Source organism: Pseudophryne corroboree, chromosome 5, assembly GCF_028390025.1.
Source record: "Pseudophryne corroboree isolate aPseCor3 chromosome 5, aPseCor3.hap2, whole genome shotgun sequence".
NCBI lineage: Eukaryota > Metazoa > Chordata > Amphibia > Anura > Myobatrachidae > Pseudophryne > Pseudophryne corroboree.
The window spans coordinates 751,183,412-751,202,612 of NC_086448.1; the positions used below are offsets into that span (position 1 = coordinate 751,183,412).

Below are 19,201 nucleotides of genomic sequence, written 5' to 3' on the forward strand. Positions count from 1 at the left end.
GGAGACAGGGTTATCCGCAGGTGCATCTGAAGATGCGACCCTGACCATTTGTCCAACAGATCCCTTTGGAAAATTCTTGCGTGGAATCTGCTGAATGGAATTGCTTCGTAAGAAGCCACCATTTTTCCCAGGACTCTTGTGCATTGATGTACAGACACCTTTCCTGGTTTTAGGAGGTTCCTGACAAGCTCGGATAACTCCTTGGCTTTTTCCTCCGGGAGAAAAACCTTTTTCTGAACCGTGTCCAGAATCATCCCTAGGAACAGCAGACGAGTTGTCGGCATTAACTGGGATTTTGGAATATTCAGAATCCACCCGTGCTGTTTTAGCACTTCTTGCGACAGTGCTAATCCCATCTCTAGCTGTTCTCTGGACCTTGCCCTTATTAGGAGATCGTCCAAGTATGGGATAATTAATATGCCTTTTCTTCGAAGAAGAATCATCATCTCGGCCATTACCTTTGTAAAGACCCGAGGTGCCGTGGACAATCCGAACGGCAGCGTCTGAAACTGATAGTGACAGTTTTGTACAACGAACCTGAGGTACCCCTGGTGTGAGGGGTAAATTGGAACGTGGAGATACGCATCCTTGATGTCCAAGGATACCATAAAGTCCCCCTCTTCCAGGTTCGCTATCACTGCTCTGAGTGACTCCATCTTGAACTTGAACTTCTTTATGTACAGGTTCAAGGACTTCAGATTTAGAATAGGCCTTACCGAGCCATCCGGCTTCGGTACCACAAAAAGAGTGGAATAATACCCCTTCCCTTGTTGTAGAAGAGGTACCTTGACTATCACCTGCTGAGAGTACAGCTTGTGAATGGCTTCCAAAACCGTCTCCCTTTCGGAGGGGGACGTTGGTAAAGCAGACTTCAGGAAACGGCGAGGTGGATCTGTCTCTAATTCCAACCTGTACCCCTGAGATATTATCTGCAGGATCCAGGGATCTACCTGCGAGTGAGCCCACTGCGCGCTGTAATTTTTGAGACGACCACCCACCGTCCCCGAGTCCGCTTGAGAAGCCCCAGCGTCATGCTGAGGCTTTTGTAGAAGCCGGGGAAGGCTTCTGTTCCTGGGAAGGAGCTGCCTGTTGCTGTCTCTTCCCTCGACCTCTGCCTCGTGGCAGATATGAATAGCCCTTTGCTCTCTTATTTTTAAAGGAACGAAAGGGCTGCGGTTGAAAAGTCGGTGCCTTTTTCTGTTGGGGAGTGACTTGAGGTAGAAAGGTGGATTTCCCGGCTGTAGCCGTGGCCACCAAATCTGATAGACCGACTCCAAATAACTCCTCCCCTTTATACGGCAAAACTTCCATATGTCGTTTTGAATCCGCATCGCCTGTCCACTGTCGCGTCCATAAAGCTCTTCTGGCCGAAATGGACATAGCACTTACCCGTGATGCCAGTGTGCAGATATCCCTCTGTGCATCACGCATATAAAGAAATGCATCCTTTATTTGTTCTAACGACAGTAAAATATTGTCCCTGTCCAGGGTATCCATATTTTCAATCAGGGACTCTGACCAAACTACCCCAGCACTGCACATCCAGGCAGTCGCTATAGCTGGTCGTAGTATAACACCTGCATGTGTGTATATACTTTTTTGGATATTTTCCATCCTCCTATCTGATGGATCTTTAAGTGCGGCCGTCTCAGGAGAGGGTAACGCCACTTGTTTAGATAAGCGTGTTAGCGCCTTGTCCACCCTAGGAGGTGTTTCCCAGCGCTCCCTAACCTCTGGCGGGAAAGGGTATAATGCCAATAATTTCTTTGAAATTATCAGCTTTTTATCAGGGGCAACCCACGCTTCATTACACACGTCATTTAATTCTTCTGATTCAGGAAAAACTATAGGTAGTTTTTTCACACCCCACATAATACCCTGTTTAGTGGTACCTGTAGTATCAGCTAAATGTAACGCCTCCTTCATTGCCAAAATCATATAACGTGTGGCCCTACTGGAAAATACGGTTGATTCGTCACCGTCACCACTGGAGTCAGTGCCTGTGTCTGGGTCTGTGTCGACCGACTGAGGCAAAGGGCGTTTCACAGCCCCTGACGGTGTTTGAGTCGCCTGGACAGGCACTAATTGATTGTCCGGCCGTCTCATGTCGTCAAACGACTGCTTTAGCGTGTTGACACTATCCCGTAGTTCCATAAATAAAGGCATCCATTCTGGTGTCGACTCCCTAGGGGGTGACATCCTCATATTTGGCAATTGCTCCGCCTCCACACCAATATCGTCCTCATACATGTCGACACACACGTACCGACACACAGCAGACACACAGGGAATGCTCCTAACGAAGACAGGACCCACTAGCCCTTTGGGGAGACAGAGGGAGAGTTTGCCAGCACACACCAAAAGCGCTATATATAACAGGGATAGCCTTATAATAAGTGCTCCCTTATAGCTGCTTTATATATATCAAAATATCGCCATAAATTTGCCCCCCCTCTCTGTTTTACCCTGTTTCTGTAGTGCAGTGCAGGGGAGAGACCTGGGAGCCGTCCTGACCAGCGGAGCTGTGAGAGGAAATGGCGCCGTGTGCTGAGGAGATAGGCCCCGCCCCTTTTCCGGCGGGCTCGTCTCCCGCTACTTAGTGAATCCAGGCAGGGGTTAAATATCTCCATATAGCCTCTGGGGGCTATATGTGAGGTATTTTTAGCCTTTATATAGGTTACATTTGCCTCCCAGGGCGCCCCCCCCCAGCGCCCTGCACCCTCAGTGACTGCGTGTGAAGTGTGCTGAGAGGAAAATGGCGCACAGCTGCAGTGCTGTGCGCTACCTTTAGAAGACTGCAGGAGTCTTCAGCCGCCGATTCTGGACCTCTTCTGACTTCAGCATCTGCAAGGGGGCCGGCGGCGCGGCTCCGGTGACCATCCAGGCTGTACCTGTGATCGTCCCTCTGGAGCTGATGTCCAGTAGCCAAGAAGCCAATCCATCCTGCACGCAGGTGAGTTCACTTCTTCTCCCCTCAGTCCCTCGTTGCAGTGATCCTGTTGCCAGCAGGACTCACTGTAAAATAAAAAACCTAAGCTAAACTTTTTCTAAGCAGCTCTTTAGGAGAGCCACCTAGATTGCACCCTTCTCGGCCGGGCACAAAAATCTAACTGGAGTCTGGAGGAGGGTCATAGGGGGAGGAGCCAGTGCACACCACCTGATCTGGAAAAGCTTTACTTTTTGTGCCCTGTCTCCTGCGGAGCCGCTATTCCCCATGGTCCTTTCAGGAACCCCAGCATCCACTAGGACGATAGAGAAAACAGGTTAGGGACACCACCTGACCACGAATTGGCGAGCGTGAATGCACAATGGTCTTTACTTTCTGGACCACCCTCGTACATTGAAGCAGCAGAGGCAGAGCAGTTTATTATTCAAATTCTGAGAAATCACTGTGGCACCTCTGACGTGTTCCATGCACAAAGTAATGAAACCTCACGGTCTTTAAACCAACAGTAATTTCTGTATTTAAAATATATTAATAAGTGCTCACTGAATCACTGCTAATCCTGAAAGTGTCAAGTATCTAATTTCATATACACAGCTGCAAATCACACGGAATATTAGGTCATCTATAGGATGAGCTGTAGGGTGTGTAAGGTGGGAATATGCACAATTACTACAGAAGAGGCCTTCATTGCTCATACATGTGTCCAGCGGCGGCTCCTACCTTGTTGTAGCAGAAGGCTGCCTCTGGTAATGCTCTGGGTCCACGCCACCACAGCCCCGGTCCCGTCACCTGCGCTATGTAGTTCACAGACGCTGGGATCCAGCGCATGCACAGTAGTGGCAATGGTACTGCTCAAGCGCAAAACCATAGCTTCTATGGACTGTGTCCAGCGGCGGATCCTACCTTGTTGTAGCAGAAGGCTGCCGATGGCAATGCTGTGGTCCACGCTGCCACTGTTCCGGTCCCGTCACCAGCGCTATGTAGTTCACAGACGCTGGGACCCGGCGCATGCAAAGTAGCGGTGACAGTACTGCGCATGCGCAAAACCATAGCTTCTATGGACTGCATAGGCTGCAGCCCATAGAAGCTGGCTAGGGCTGACGAGGCCGAGAGCTGGCTTCCTACAGGAAGTCAGCTCTCTGCCTATGGCACCTCCCAATGGGACTGCCTGTAGTGTCTGTGACTGGCAGGTAGGAATTCCAATAGGAAGTCACTGCCAACCACAGTGAAGCCAGGGCAGTCTCACGGACTGCATCTGGCTTCACTGACAGTGAGCTGAGGTGGCGGATTTTACCTGGGGGAGGGGGGTGCAGTCCTGCAGCCCAAAGGTAAAAAAACGCCACTGCATGTGTCTAATCCAAAATGGCATATACTGCTGTACGTGTTATGCCTCTGCCTGTCAGTCACTTAAGCACAAATCCTCACTGTGAACGTAATCACATATCAATCGTTGCCCTCACATTGCAGTAGTAGCGCATGCGCAGTTTACCAATAATCGCTCAGGTGTAGTGTACAACTATGAATCAGGACCTTAGTTATTATTACTGGGGCTTATTTACTTTGTGATATACCGCAAACTAAATTTAAATCACTCAGGGCAAAAACAGTTGACATTAAAGCTGCTTTCTAAAGGGCCCTACACATTGGCCGATCCGCCGCCGAGCTGCCCGACGGCGTATACGGCCGACGGGCAACCCGGCGGCGGAGGGGCAGTGACGGGGGGAGTGAAGTTTCTTCACTCCCCCCGTCACCTGACTCCGTAGCAGTGCAGGCAAATATGGACGAGATCGTCCATATTGGCCTTCATGCACAGCCGACGGGGCACCAGCGATGAACGAGCGCGGGGCCGCACATCGTTCATCGCTGGTGCCTCCACACTCAAAGATATGAACGGTATCTCGTTCATTAATGAACGAGATCGTTCATAATGTCGGCCAGTGTGTAGGGCCTATTACACCAGCTGTCTTACACCAGGCTGACACCTTTTTACATACTCTGCTATTAAAAATAAAAGAGAACATTGGGGGTCATTCCAAGTTGATCACTCGCATGCAACTTTTTGCTGTGCTGCGATCAGATAGTCGCCGCCTACAGGGGAGTGTATTTTTGCTTTGCAAGTGTGCGAACGCTTTTGCAGCCGAGTGGAACGAAAAAGTTTTTAGCAGTTTAGCTCGCTGCGATCTCTTCAGTCTTTCTGGTCCCGGAATTGACGTCAGAGACCCGCCCTGCAAACGCCTGGACACGCCTGCGTTTTCCCAAACACTCCCAGAAAACGGTCAGTTGACACCCACAAACGTCCTCTTTCTGTCAATAACCTTGCGATCGGCTGTGCGAATGGATTCTTCGTTAAATCCATCGCCCAGCACCGATCCTCTTTGTACCCGTACAACGCGCCTGCACATTGCGGTGCATACGCAGGAGCAGTTTTGCAGAGATTTAACCTGATCACAGCGCTGCAAAAAATTGCTAGAGAGAGAACAACTCGGAATGACCCCCATTGTTCCTAAATGAACAGCCTGCATTCTGTATACATACACAGGATCTCGGATCAATGTATTTTCACGATCGCAGCTGCAAAAAAAACCTGTACTTATCGCAGATTTTGTTACTCTTACCTCTGGGCAGATGAAATAAAATCCCCGACAGTGCCAGCTACGGGGGTTAATTGAATACCCCCCTTAGCGGGAACCTTAATAGTTAGTGTACGGTTACAATCCAGTAGGGGTGGGAGGGGTGTGTGTGAGTCTATACTACTGATTGCCCTCTTACTCCATCTCTCTCTTCCCCTCATCTGTCTACAGTATTTCTCTTATCAGCACTTTACTTTATTATATACATTATCATTAGCATTGCGTTTCTCTTTGCATCTGTATTATTGCACTCTTTTGGATGTCCTCGCCTTCTCCTCCACACTACTCTTCAGATGTGTCGTGTGCATTACTGTGTGTCCTTTTCCTTGTGTCTATACTGTTATACAGTTCTAAATTACAGCCTCAGTATCCCTTACAGCGAGTGTGCCTATGCACAGAAAACGGGCATGGCCAAACCTTACCAGGGTCAAGGGACATGGGCTGCTCAGCCTGGTTTCCATGCCGCTGGACCAGCCCATCAGGTGGATAATGCTGTGATGCTGTTATTGGGGGATTATCATGAATGGTTGTGTTCTCCTCCTGAGCTGGTTGGTACTGTATGTGATGGGTAAGTATGGGAAATACCAGAAGAGTTGTGAGACCAGCTTTGACTTATTTGTCTGATGTTGGCGGTACAGTCCAGTTTGCTGATCCCTACACTTGGTGCAGCAGGTACCAGGAGAAGTGGCATATTTATCATTTAGTATGGTTATACAGAGCATGAAGCCTGCTGTATTGTCAGTTATCAGATTCTATATTTCACAGGACTATTCTGAGACGCCATACAAGTTCTTATCACTTATATTGTGAACGGGGCGCGTTTATGTGAACGTCACAATACCGTCACAAAATCTAATTCTCTCTGCACATGTTATATCTGCACCCCCTGCAGTGCACATGGTTTTGCCCAACTGCTAACAAATTTGCTGCTGCGATCAACTCAGAATTAGGCCCAAAGAGCGGGAATAGAACCTGTGTCAAACGCAGTGAGCCACCAAGCCCACAAGGGGCTTCGTTGCGCTCGCCCCCCTCTCCCGCAAGCCATCTAACAGCTGGGATCCCAACCCTTGTTAACTCATAGATCAGTTAGATCGGGCACTTACAGAAGCGCTGATTTCTAAACAGGAGAGAGGTTCTTTGCTTCCTTTCTACCCAGTCACAAGAGTGGAAGCTATAATGTGTGCAGGGTATGCGGTGCACACAGGCCCCTGGGACCAGAGGGGGGGCCCACACCACACCCATTCAGTATACTTACATTTTTAAAGACTTGTGACGGTGCTGGAGCTGCATAGTGTCAGAGTCTATTCACATCTGCGCAGGGGAGAGAGGAGGGGCTTGCACGGAGACTGCATACATACTCCTCTCTTAGGGGTCTATTTACTAAGCCTTGGATGGAGATAAAATCAGTGGAGATAAAGGGGGTCATTCCGAGTTGATCGCTTGCTAGCTACTTTTAGCAGTCATGCAAACGCTATGCCGCCGCCCACTGGGAGTGTATTTTAGCTTAGCAGAAGTGCCAACGAAAGGATCGCAAAGCGGCTACAAAAATATTGTGCAGTTTCAGAGTAGCTTCAGATCTACTCAGCACTTGCGATCACTTCAGACCATTCAGTTCCTGTTTTGACGTCACAAACACGCCCTGCGTTCTCCCAGGCACTCCTGCGTTTTTCCTGGCACGCCTGCGTTTTTTCGAACAACGCCCCTTTCCTGTCAATCACTCTGCGGCCAGCAGTGCGACTGAAAAGCTTCGCTAGACCTTGTGTAAAACTGCATGGCCGTTGTGAAAGTACGTTGTGCGTGCGCATTGCGCCGCATACACATTCTCAGAAGTGCCGTTTTTTTTTGCTTCATCGCTGCGCGGCGAACATTTTCAGCTAGCGATCAACTCAGAATGACCCCCAAAGTCCCAACCAATCGGCTCCTACCTGTCATTTTACAAACACAGCCTGTGACATGGCAGTTAGGAGCCGTTTGGCTGGTACTTTATCTCCGTCGACTTTATCTCCAGCCAAGGCTTAGTAAATAGATCTAATCTGCTCCTGCCTATCACCCCTACATATGTCACTTCCCTAAATATATAAAGACCTGATCACCAGACCACTGATTCTGCAATTTCAGGTATTTGCCACTGACTGCAAATCTTTCGGTTATGCAGATTATTTTTTACAGATTCACTCAGCCTCTGGGCCGGGGCATCAATACCTTTATTTTAAACAGGGCCCTGCGGTGAGGTAAATAGCTCAGGAGGCACTGGATAGCACCAGAGACCGATTTACATGCAATATATGAACCAAAGCGTACAGTACATCTGGGCATTATACACAGGTGCAGCAGAATAAACTCCTGGAAATTTGGTGAGTTTTGATCAGAGATGTGCAGAAAAGATAGGCGGGGGGGGCACTGCCTCACCTGCCATAGACTTTTTACTCCAGAATTTTTGCTATAAAAATGATTAGAATAATGCAAAGATATTTCTAATATATTCTTTGTATTTGTCATATACTTTATACAAAAATCTGCCACAAACGTTAGTATGACAGAAAAAGGCTCTGCCTCACCTGCCTCACCCCACCAGACGTCACAAAACTGCGGTCAAACCTCAGAATATGCCGCTTTCAAAGGGTTGACCGCATTCCCCGTATATATGACACTCCGGAAAGCGAAACGTTCCAGAGCCTCTTTCTGAAGGGCAATGCCAGCTATAGATAGCGTTGCTTATAGAAGCGTATGTGCTTCTTTCCGCAGCATTCCCTGAGAGGGATTCAATAGGATCCCTCCCAGTGTCCCCACATGCATAGGAGGACTCCCGGATCTTACACCCGGAAGTCCCCTTATCACAAAGGACAGTTCCTATCAGAAGAGCTGTCCTTTGCTTATATCTATATACATACAGTATTAATAAACACTGCTACATGTGATCAGTGACGGGATACACCATATTCCAAATGTGATTCATGATGCATCCCGCCCTCTCTGAGAAACTGCATAGTTTATACAATTCGTGAAATATATTAAATGGCACAATAATTGTTATTTCATCACTTGTGGCATCCAATCTTTATACACGAAAATGGCGAGATATGCTGGGGTCTCAGAGAAGCAACGGCCGCTAATTCACTCTCTTAAATGTGTCTTTTTATCTGCAAATATTGGCCAGTTAGAAAGGCAACTTTGGGGGTCATTCCGAGTTGTTCGCTCTGTATTTTTTTTCGCATCGCAGCGATTTTCCGCTTAGTGCGCATGCGCAATGTCCGCAGTGCGACTGCGCCAAGTAAATTTGCTATGCAGTTAGGAATTTTACTCACGGCTTTTTCATCGTTCTGGTGATCGTAGTGTGATTGACAGGAAGTGGGTGTTATTGCGCGGAAACTGGCCGTTTTATGGGTGTGTGTGGAAAAACGCTACCGTTTCTGGGAAAAACGCGGGAGTGGCTGGAGAAACGGAGGAGTGTCTGGGCGAACGCTGGGTGTGTTTGTGACGTCAAACCAGGAACGACAAGCACTGAACTGATCGCAGATGCCGAGTAAGTCTGGAGCTACTCAGAAACTGCTAAGAGAGGTGTAATCGCAATATTGCGAATACGTCGTTCGCAATTTTAAGAAGCTAAGATTCACTCCCAGTAGGCGGCGGCTTAGCGTGAGTAAATCTGCTAAAAGCAGCTTGCGAGCGAACAACTCGGAATGACCCCCTTTGTCTTGACTAGGGTGGCCAATCCCGGGCCATTTTTTCAATCCCGGGAATCGGGATTGGAAAATTATCAATCCCGGGATTCCCGCGATTGGCGTATTTCGTGTAAATTAACTTTTTATTTAATGCCCCCCCCCCAACTCACAATCCACCGGACGGGTGGGTGGGAGGATCCACTTGCTGCGGCCTGCGACAGTGCAGCTGGAATCAAGTTGTGCAGCATGACCCCTGACATCATGTCACACTGCGTAGTGCACTGTCCTGGGGAAAGGGCAGCTGAGCCGGGGAATCAGTGCAGCGTCTGAGCCTTCCGAGGACGCTCAGCGCTGCTCGGGATTGGAAAAAAAAAAGGTAGCTTCCAATCCTGAAATCCCCGGGATTGGAAGCTCCAATGCCGGGCAGTTTTTGGAAAAAATCCCGGGATCCCGCCGATCCTCATCCCGGGTATGGTGGCCAATCCCGGGATCGGGATCAGCGGGATCACGGGATTTAGGGCCAAAAACGGCCGTGATTGAGGGATCAGTGTTATGCATCCACAGGACGCTCAGATGCTAGCCGGCTTCCTTTTTCCGGCTCCCCAGCGCAGCGTGAGAGGTCACGCTGCACCGTCAGCCGCTGCTGGGAGCCGCCAGGAGAGAGCAGAGGATGTTCCCCGCCCGCCCTCGGTATTTAGTGAGTTATGTGTGCAGGGCGAGGGGGCGGCCACATAGTTAAAAGCCAATCCCGGGATACCCGGGATTGAAAAAACGGCCCAGGATTGGCTTCCCTAATCCTGGGATTGCCCACCATAGTCTTGACCTCTGCCCCACTGACCTGCTACAGGTGCATGTTATTTGGGGTGATGACCCAGAGCGCCTCACACACTTGAGCGTGTGTCACAGTCCGTTCCTGTTGGATGACATTATTCACACATGCACCTTTTATAAAACGGATGACACAAATAATTTATTACATAGATGGAACTGCTGCAGGAGTTGGTTAAACAACATTCCGGCTGGGTAACTGCATAGGTTCCACAGAAAATAGTCCCTGAACCAAAAACTTGATGAATACGCTAATGCTCTGCTTGATGCTTGCACAGAAGAGAAAGGATTTCTAATTCCTCTTCTTCATGACGCCCATACAACAGCTTTGAAGTTAGGGAAACAACAACGGCAAAACAAATCGTTAAAGAATAAGAAAAAGAAATGAGTACAGAGAAATCAATGTCATTAATCTCCAGATGTAACAGCTCTCCCTAACTAATTAAGAAACTTCTAAGTTTGCTTATAAGAAAGGAAATACTCTAATTAATGAAAAGCCACATAAACTAATACAGTAAGCAACCTAGTGGTATGGGCTGTGACAGGTGGGAATGTACAATGGTGTCAGCAGTGTCGCTGGTGGTACAGGCATAAGGGGGTCCTGGCCCCATCCTACAAGATAATCCTCGTGCAAATATATTCCTATTGGTTCCACATGATCACATTCTTCCTAGGCTGTGTTACCAGAATGGGACGTTATATCCCACTCATTAAAGCACAGCAACCAATGCAGCCCCCATGCAAAATCAGTGATCCACACCAAGTATAGCCAGGCTGGACTGGTCACACTATAATAGAGAGACTCACAATGTGGGGTACTCCATTCATAGGGTGGGATGTACTAAAGGGAAGATCAGTAACCCACACCAAGTATAGCCAGGTTGGGCTGGTCACACTATAATAGGGAGACTCACAATGTGGGGTAATCCATTCATAGGGTGGGATGTACTAAAGGGAAGATCAGTAACCCACACCAAGTATAGCCAGGCTGGGCTGCTCACACTATAATAGGGAGACTGACAATGTGGGGTACTCCAGTCATAGGGTGGGATGTACTAAAGGGAAGATCAGTAATCCACACCAAGTATAGCCAGGCTGGGCTGCTCACACTATAATAGGGAGACTCACAATGTGGGGTACTCCATTCATAGGGTGGGATGTACTAAAGGGAAGATCAGTAATCCACACCAAGTATAGCCAGGCTGGGCTGCTCACACTATAATAGGGAGACTGACAATGTGGGGTACTCCAATCATAGGGTGGGATGTACTAAAGGGAAGATCAGTAATCCACACCAAGTATAGCCAGGCTGGGCTGGTCACACTATAATAGGGAGACTCACAATGTGGGGTACTCCATTCATAGGGTGGGATGTACTAAAGAGAAGATCAGTAATCCACACCAAGTATAGCCAGGCTGGGCTGCTCACACTATAATAGGGAGACTGACAATGTGGGGTACTCCAGTCATAGGGTGGGATGTACTAAAGGGAAGATCAGTAACCCACACCAAGTATAGTCAGGCTGGGCTGCTCACACTATAATAGGGAGACTGACAATGTGGGGTACTCCAGTCATAGGGTGGGATGTACTAAAGGGAAGATCAGTAATCCACACCAAGTATAGCCAGGCTGGGCTGCTCACACTATAATAGGGAGACTGACAATGTGGGGTACTCCAGTCATAGGGTGGGATGTACTAAAGGGAAGATCAGTAACCCACACCAAGTATAGCCAGACTGGGCTGCTCACACTATAATAGGGAGACTGACAATGTGGGGTACTCCAGTCATAGGATGGGGTGTACTTAAGGGAAAATACGTCCAAAAATACAAAAACGACAGTTTTTTTAAATTTGGCCGCATTTCCCATATGTACCAAGATCTGGAATCTGGTGGTTAACGCCATCTTTATGTGTATTACAAAATAGAAGCCTATGGACTTCTTTTCGCATTGTTCCTGAGAAGGATCCAATCGGATACCTCCCATTACCACCGCCATCTCCGTCCCCATCATGCGTCACTCTGTGCATACGGAGAAGGGCTCCTGGGTCCTAAACCGATTTGTACATTGGGGGTAATTCCAAGTTGATCGCAGCAGGAATTTGGTTAGCAGTTGGGCAAAACCATGGCCCTCATTCCGAGTTGATCGCTCGTTAGTGGTTTTCGCAACGGAGCGATTTGTCGCAAACTGCGCATGCGCAATGTTCGCAGTGCGTCTGCGCCAAGTAAATTTGCCAAAAAGTTAGGTATTTTACTCAAGGCTTAACGAAGACATTTCTTCGTTCTGGTGATTGGAGTGTGATTGACAGGAAGTGGGTGTTTCTGGGCGGAAACTGGACGTTTTATGGGTGTGTGCGGAAAAACGCTGCCGTTTCTGGGAAAAACGCGGGAGTGGTTGGAGAAACGGGGGAGTGTCTGGGCGAACGCTGGGTGTGTTTGTGACGTCAAACCAGGAACGAAACTGACTGAACTGATCGCAGTGGCAGAGTAAGTCCCGAGCTACTCAGAAACTGCAAAGAAATTTCTATTCGCAATTATGCGAATCTTTCGTTCGCAATTCTGCAAAGCTAAGATTCACTCCCAGTAGGCGTCGGCTTAGCGTGTGCAAAGCTGCTAAAAGCAGCTAGCGAGCGAACAACTCGGAATGAGGGCCCATGTGCACTGCAGGGGAGGCAGATATAACATGTGCAGAGAGAGTTAGATTTGGGTGTGGTGTGTTCAATCTGCAATCTAAATTGCAGTGTAAAAATAAAGCAGCCAGTATTTACCCTGGACAGAAACAAAATAACCCACCCAAATCTTACTCTCTCTGCACATGTTATATCTGCCCCTCACAGCAGTGCACATGGTTTTGCCCAACTGCTAAAAAATTTCCTGCTGCGATCAACTTGGAATTACCCCCTTAATAAGTGGCGGGATTGGCCCTACCTGTAGTGCAGGTCAGTAGAGCCGATGAAAACAGACGTGGGCCCGGGTACTGGGGGTCATAGCCAAATTTGTGGAGGTGTTGCCGGGCCCCATCCCTTAAATGTTATGAAAAAAGACTTTGGGGGGAACAGCGCTCTGCAAAGGGAGACAATGTCCCCCTCATCAATTGACCTGGACGCAGCAAAGGCAACTAACCAGAGCTTGGTGTGGGCGAGTGCATTATTTATTGCTTTCATATACAGCGGCACCTAAACATTTTATATAACTGCAATTATATTCATTACAAAGGGATTGCTTTGCAAATGTTGGGGGCACAAATGACGCAAATGGGTTGTCAGGGGGTACCCAGGTTGAAAATTACTGAGAACTTAGGCAGCATGGATGGTGTAATGGTTAGCGTTACTGCCTCACAGCACTGAGGTCATGGGTTTGATTCCATGGCCCTAACTGTGTGGAGTTTGTATATTCTCCCCTTACTTGTGTGGGTTTCGTCCAGGTACTCCAGTTTCCACCCACAATCCAAAAATATAATGGTAGGTTAATTGGCTCCCAACAAACTTAAACCTAGTGTGAATGTGTGTGCGTGTACATGTTTTAGGGAATATAGATTGTAAACTCCACTGGGGCAGGGACGGATGTGAATGGCCAAAATACTCTCTGTAAAAGCGCTGCGGACTATGTGTGCGCTATATAAATAACTGGTAATAAATAAATAATAATAAGAATTTACTTACCGATAATTCTATTTCTCATAGTCCGTAGTGGATGCTGGGGACTCCGTAAGGACCATGGGGAATAGCGGCTCCGCAGGAGACTGGGCACAAAAGTAAAGCTTTAGAACTACCTGGTGTGCACTGGCTCCTCCCCCTATGACCCTCCTCCAAGCCTCAGTTAGGATACTGTGCCCGGACGAGCGTACACAATAAGGAAGGATTTTGAATCCCGGGTAAGACTCATACCAGCCACACCAATCACACCGTATAACCTGTGATCTGAACCCAGTTAACAGCATGATAACAGAGGAGCCTCTGAAAGATGGCTCACAACAATAATAACCCGATTTTTGTAACAATAACTATGTACAAGTATTGCAGACAATCCGCACTTGGGATGGGCGCCCAGCATCCACTACGGACTATGAGAAATAGAATTATCGGTAAGTAAATTCTTATTTTCTCTAACGTCCTAAGTGGATGCTGGGGACTCCGTAAGGACCATGGGGATTATACCAAAGCTCCCAAACGGGCGGGAGAGTGCGGATGACTCTGCAGCACCAAATGAGAGAACTCCAGGTCCTCCTCAGCCAGGATATCAATTTTGTAGAATTTTACAAACGTATTTGCTCCTGACCAAGTAGCTGCTCGGCAAAGTTGTAAAGCCGAGACCCCTCGGACAGCCGCCCAAGATGAGCCCACCTTCCTTGTGGAGTGGGCATTTACAGATTTTTGGCTGCGGCAGGCCTGCCACAGAATGTGCAAGCTGAATTGTACTACAAATCCAACGAGCAATAGTCTGCTTAGAAGCAGGAGCACCCAGCTTGTTGGGTGCATACAGGATAAACAGCGAGGCAGATTTCCTGACTCCAGCCGTCCTGGAAACATATATTTTCAGGGCACTGACAACGTCTAGCAACTTGGAGGCCTCCAAGTCCCTAGTAGCCGCAGGCACCACAAATAGGTTGGTTCAGGTGAAACGCTGAAACCACCTTGGGGAGAAACTGAGGACGAGTCCTCAATTCCGCCCTGTCCGAATGGAAAATCAGATAAGGGCTTTTTCAGGATAAAGCCGCCAATTCTGACACGCGCCTGGCCCAGGCCAGGGCCAACAGCATGACCACTTTTCATGTGAGATATTTTAACTCCACAGATTTAAGTGGTTCAAACCAATGTGACTTTTGGAACCCAAAACTACATTGAGATCCCAAAGTGCCACTGGAGGCACAAAAGGAGGCTGTATATGCAGTACCCCTTTTACAAACGTCTGAACTTCAGGGACTGAAGCTAGTTCTTTTTTGGAAGAAAATTGACAGGGCCGAAATTTGAACCTTAATGGACCCCAATTTCAGGCCCATAGACACTCCTGTTTGCAGGAAATGTAGGAATCGACCCAGTTGAATTTCCTCCGTCGGGCCTTACTGGCCTCGCACCACGCAACATATTTTCGCCAATTGCGGTGATGTTTTTGCGGTTACATCCTTCCTGGCTTTGATCAGGATAGGGATGACTTCATCCGGAATGCCTTTTTTCCTTCAGGATCCGGCGTTCAACCGCCATGCCGTCAAACGCAGCCGCGGTAAGTCTTGGAACAGACAGGGTCCTTGCTGGAGCAGGTCCCTTCTTAGAGGTAGAGGCCACGGATCCTCCGTGAGCATCTCTTGAAGTTCCGGTTACCAAGTCCTTCTTGGCCAATCCGGAACCACGAATATAGTGTTTACTCCTCTCCATCTTATCAATCTCAGTACCTTGGGTATGAGAGGCAGAGGAGGGAACACATACCCTGACTGGTACACCCACGGTGTTACCAGAGCGTCTACAGCTTATTGCCTGAGGGTCCCTGGACCTGGCGCAATACCTGTCGAGTTTTTAATCATGTGGAAGACTTCTGGGTGAAGTCCCCACTCTCCCGGGTGGAGGTCGTGCTGAGGAAGTCTGCTTCCCAGTTGTCCACTCCCGGAATGAATACTGCTGACAGTGCTATCACATGATTTTCCGCCCAGCGAAGAATCCTTGCAGCTTCTGCCATTGCCCTCCTGCTTCTTGTGCCACCCTGTCTGTTTACGTGGGTGACTGCCGTGATGTTGTCCGACTGGATCAACACCGGCTGACCTTGAAGCAGAGGTCTTGCTAAGCTTAGAGCATTGTAAATGTCCCTTAGCTTCAGGATATTTATGTGAAGTGATGTCTCCAGGCTTGACCATAAGCCCTGGATATTCCTTCCCTGTGTGACTGCTCCCCAGCCTCGCAGGCTGGCATCCGTGGTCACCAGGACCCAGTCCTGAATGCCTAATCTGCGGCCCTCTAGAAGATGAGCACTCTGCAACCACCACAGGAGGGACACCCTTGTCCTTGGTGACAGGGTTATCCGCTGATGCATCTGAAGATGCGACCCGGACCAATTGTCCAGCAGGTCCCACTGGAAAGTTCTTGCGTGGAATCTGCCGAATGGGATTGCTTCGTAGGAAGCCACCATTTTACTCAGAACCCTTGTGCATTGATGCACTGAGACTTGGCTCGGTTTTAGGAGGTTCCTGACTAGCTCGGATAACTCCCTGGCTTTCTCCTCCGGGAGAAACACCTTTTTCTGGACTGTGTCCAGGATCATCCCTAGGAACAGAAGACACGTCGTCGGAACCAGGTGCGATTTTGGAATATTGAGAATCCAATCGTGCTGCCGCAACACTACCTGAGATATTGCTACACCGACCTCCAACTGTTCCCTGGATCTTACCCTTATCAGGGAATTGTCCAAGTAAGGGATAACTAAAATTCACTTCCTTCGAAGGAATATCATTATTTCGGCCATTACCTTGGTAAAGACCCGGGGTGCCGTGGACCATCCATACGGCAGCGTCTGAACTGATAGTGACAGTTCTGTACCATAAACCTGAGGTACCCTTGGTGAGAAGGGTAAATTATTGACATGAAGGTAAGCATCCTTGATATCCCGAGATATCATGTAGTCCCCTTCTTCCAGGTTCGCAATCACTGCTCTGAGTGACTCAATCTTGAATTTGAACCTCTGTATGTAAGTGTTCAAAGATTTTAGATTTAGAATCGGTCTCACCGAGCCGTCTGGCTTCGGTACCACAACAGTGTGGAATAATACCCCGTTCCCTGTTGCAGGAGGGGTATCTTGATTATCACCTGCTGGGAATACAGCTTGCGAATGGCTTCCAAAACTGTCTCCCTGTCAGAAGGAGACATCGGTAAAGCCGACTTTAGGAAACGGCGAGGGGGAGACGTCTCGAATTCTAATTTGTACCCCTGAGATATCACCTGAAGGATCCAGGGGTCTACTTGCGAGTGAGCCCACTGCGCGCTGAAATTCATTGAGACGGGCCCCCCACCGTGCCTGATTCTGCTTGTAAAGCCCCAGCGTATACTGAGGGCTTGGCAGAGGCGGGAGAGGGTTTCTGTTCCTGGGAACTGGCTGATTTCTGCAGCCTTTTTCCTCTCCCTCTGTCACGGGGCAGAAATGAGGAACCTTTTGCCCGCTTGTCCACGAAAAGACTGCGCCTGATAATACGGCGTCTTCTCATGTTGAGAGGCGACCTGGGGTACAAACGTGGAATTCCCAGCTGTTGCCGTGGCCACCAGGTCTGAAAGACCGACCCCAAATAACTCTTCTTAATAAAGCAATACTTCCAAATGCCGTTTGGAATACGCATCACCTGACCACTGACGTGTCCATAACCCTCTACTGGTAGAAATGGACAACGCGTTTAGACTTGATGCCAGTCGGCAATTATTCCGCTGTGCATCACGCATATATAGAAATGCATCTTTCAAATGCTCTTTAGGCAAAAATATACTGTCCCTATCTAGGGTATCAATATTTTCAGTCAGGGAATCCGACCACGCCAACCCAGCACTGCACATCCAGGCTGAGGCGATTGCTGGTCGCAGTATAACACCAGTATGTGTGTAAATACATTTTAGGATACCCTCCTGCTTTCTATCAGCAGGATCCTTAAGGGCGGCCATCTCAGGAGAGGGTAGAGCCCTTGTTCTTACAAGCGTGTGAGCGCTTTATCCACCCTAGGGGTGTTTCCCAACGCACCCTAACCTCTGGCGGGAAAGGATATAATGCCAATAACATTTAGAAATTATCAGTTGTTATCGGGGGAAACCCACGCATCATCACACGAGTGGATGAGCGCCAGTTGGCTGCGACTGAACCCGGATAAAACAGAGGTCCTTTTGATACGACCACAACATCAAAGGACAAGACTGCAGCATAGCCAACCAACTGGACTTACACTCGGGGATTCAGAATTACAGACCAGTGATCGTGTGCGGAATCTTGGCGTTGTCCTGGATGGTGGCTTGACACTTAAACATCAGATATCAGCCACAATCAAATCCTCATTCTTTCACCTGAGGAACATAGCCAGAATCAAGCACTTAATTCCCTCAGATGACATGCCAAAAGTCATACATGCATTTGTATCATCTCGTTTAGACTATTGTAATGCCCTCTACCTTGGTCTACCAGCAAAAGAATTGCAACGCTTACAGCTGGTGCAAAACACAGCTGCCAGGCTATTAACCAACCAGCCCCGTTCTAGCCACATAACACCCATCCTCTACTCCCTTCACAGGCTGCCTGTAAGATGGCGAATCATCTTCAAGATTGGCTTACTGAGTTTCAAAGCATTACATGACCAAGGCCCAAGGTACCTGAAACAGCTGCTGACCCCATACTGCCCCACTCGATTACTGTGATCTGTAGATGAAGGACTTTTAGCAGTACCTAGAATCTACCGTAATTCATCTGGGGGTCGAGCATTTAGTCATGCGGCTCCAACTCTATGGAACTCACTTCCCCGCACAGTGCGAGAGGCCCCAACTATAGAATCATTCAAAAGTAGACTCAAGACTTTTCTGTTTACTCAAGCATTTCCATAGTGTCCCTTTTAGTATCTTCATGCTTCTGTATTTTATGAAAATGTACTTCATTATTTTCTGTACTATATTATGCTATGTATCTGTTAAGCGCCTTGAGTCCTATTGGAGAAAGAGCGCTATATAAATAAAATTATTATTATTATTATTATTATTATTATTATTTAATTTCTCAGATTCAGGAAAACTACAGGTAGTTTTTCCTCACCGAACATAATACCCCTTTTTTTTGTGGTACTCGTATTATCAGAAATGTGTAAAACATTTTTCATTGCCTCAATCATGTAACGTGTGGCCCTACTGGAAGTCACATTCATCTCTTCACCGTCGACACTGGAGTCAGTATCTGTGTCGGCGTCTATATCTGCCATCTGAGGTAACGGGCGCTTTAGAGCCCCTGACGGCCTATGAGACGTCTGGACAGGCACAAGCTGAGTAGCCGGCTGTCTCATGTCAACCACTGTCTTTTATACAGAGCTGACACTGTCACGTAATTCCTTCCAACAGTTCATCCACACAGGTGTCGACCCCCTAGGGGGTGACATCACTATTACAGGCAATCTGCTCCGTCTCCACATCATT

At 48.2% G+C, this 19,201-nt stretch overlaps 1 protein-coding gene across 4 annotated transcripts in view; it reads right to left on the minus strand.

Moving 5' to 3' along the window:
* The window catches only part of MATN2 (matrilin 2), a 241,413-nt gene that overhangs the window by 210,809 nt on the left and 11,403 nt on the right, over nt 1-19,201 (minus strand). For 2 of the 4 annotated variants that reach the window (XM_063924150.1, XM_063924148.1), the window contains exon 1: nt 3,668-3,830. The exons of the other annotated variants lie outside the window; for them this stretch is intronic. In XM_063924150.1, coding sequence (XP_063780220.1) covers nt 3,668-3,815 — 148 coding nt within the window. In that variant the 5' untranslated portion in view covers nt 3,816-3,830. Of the gene's footprint in view, nt 1-3,667; nt 3,831-19,201 lie in introns of those variants that run through there. 4 annotated transcript variants of the gene reach the window in all.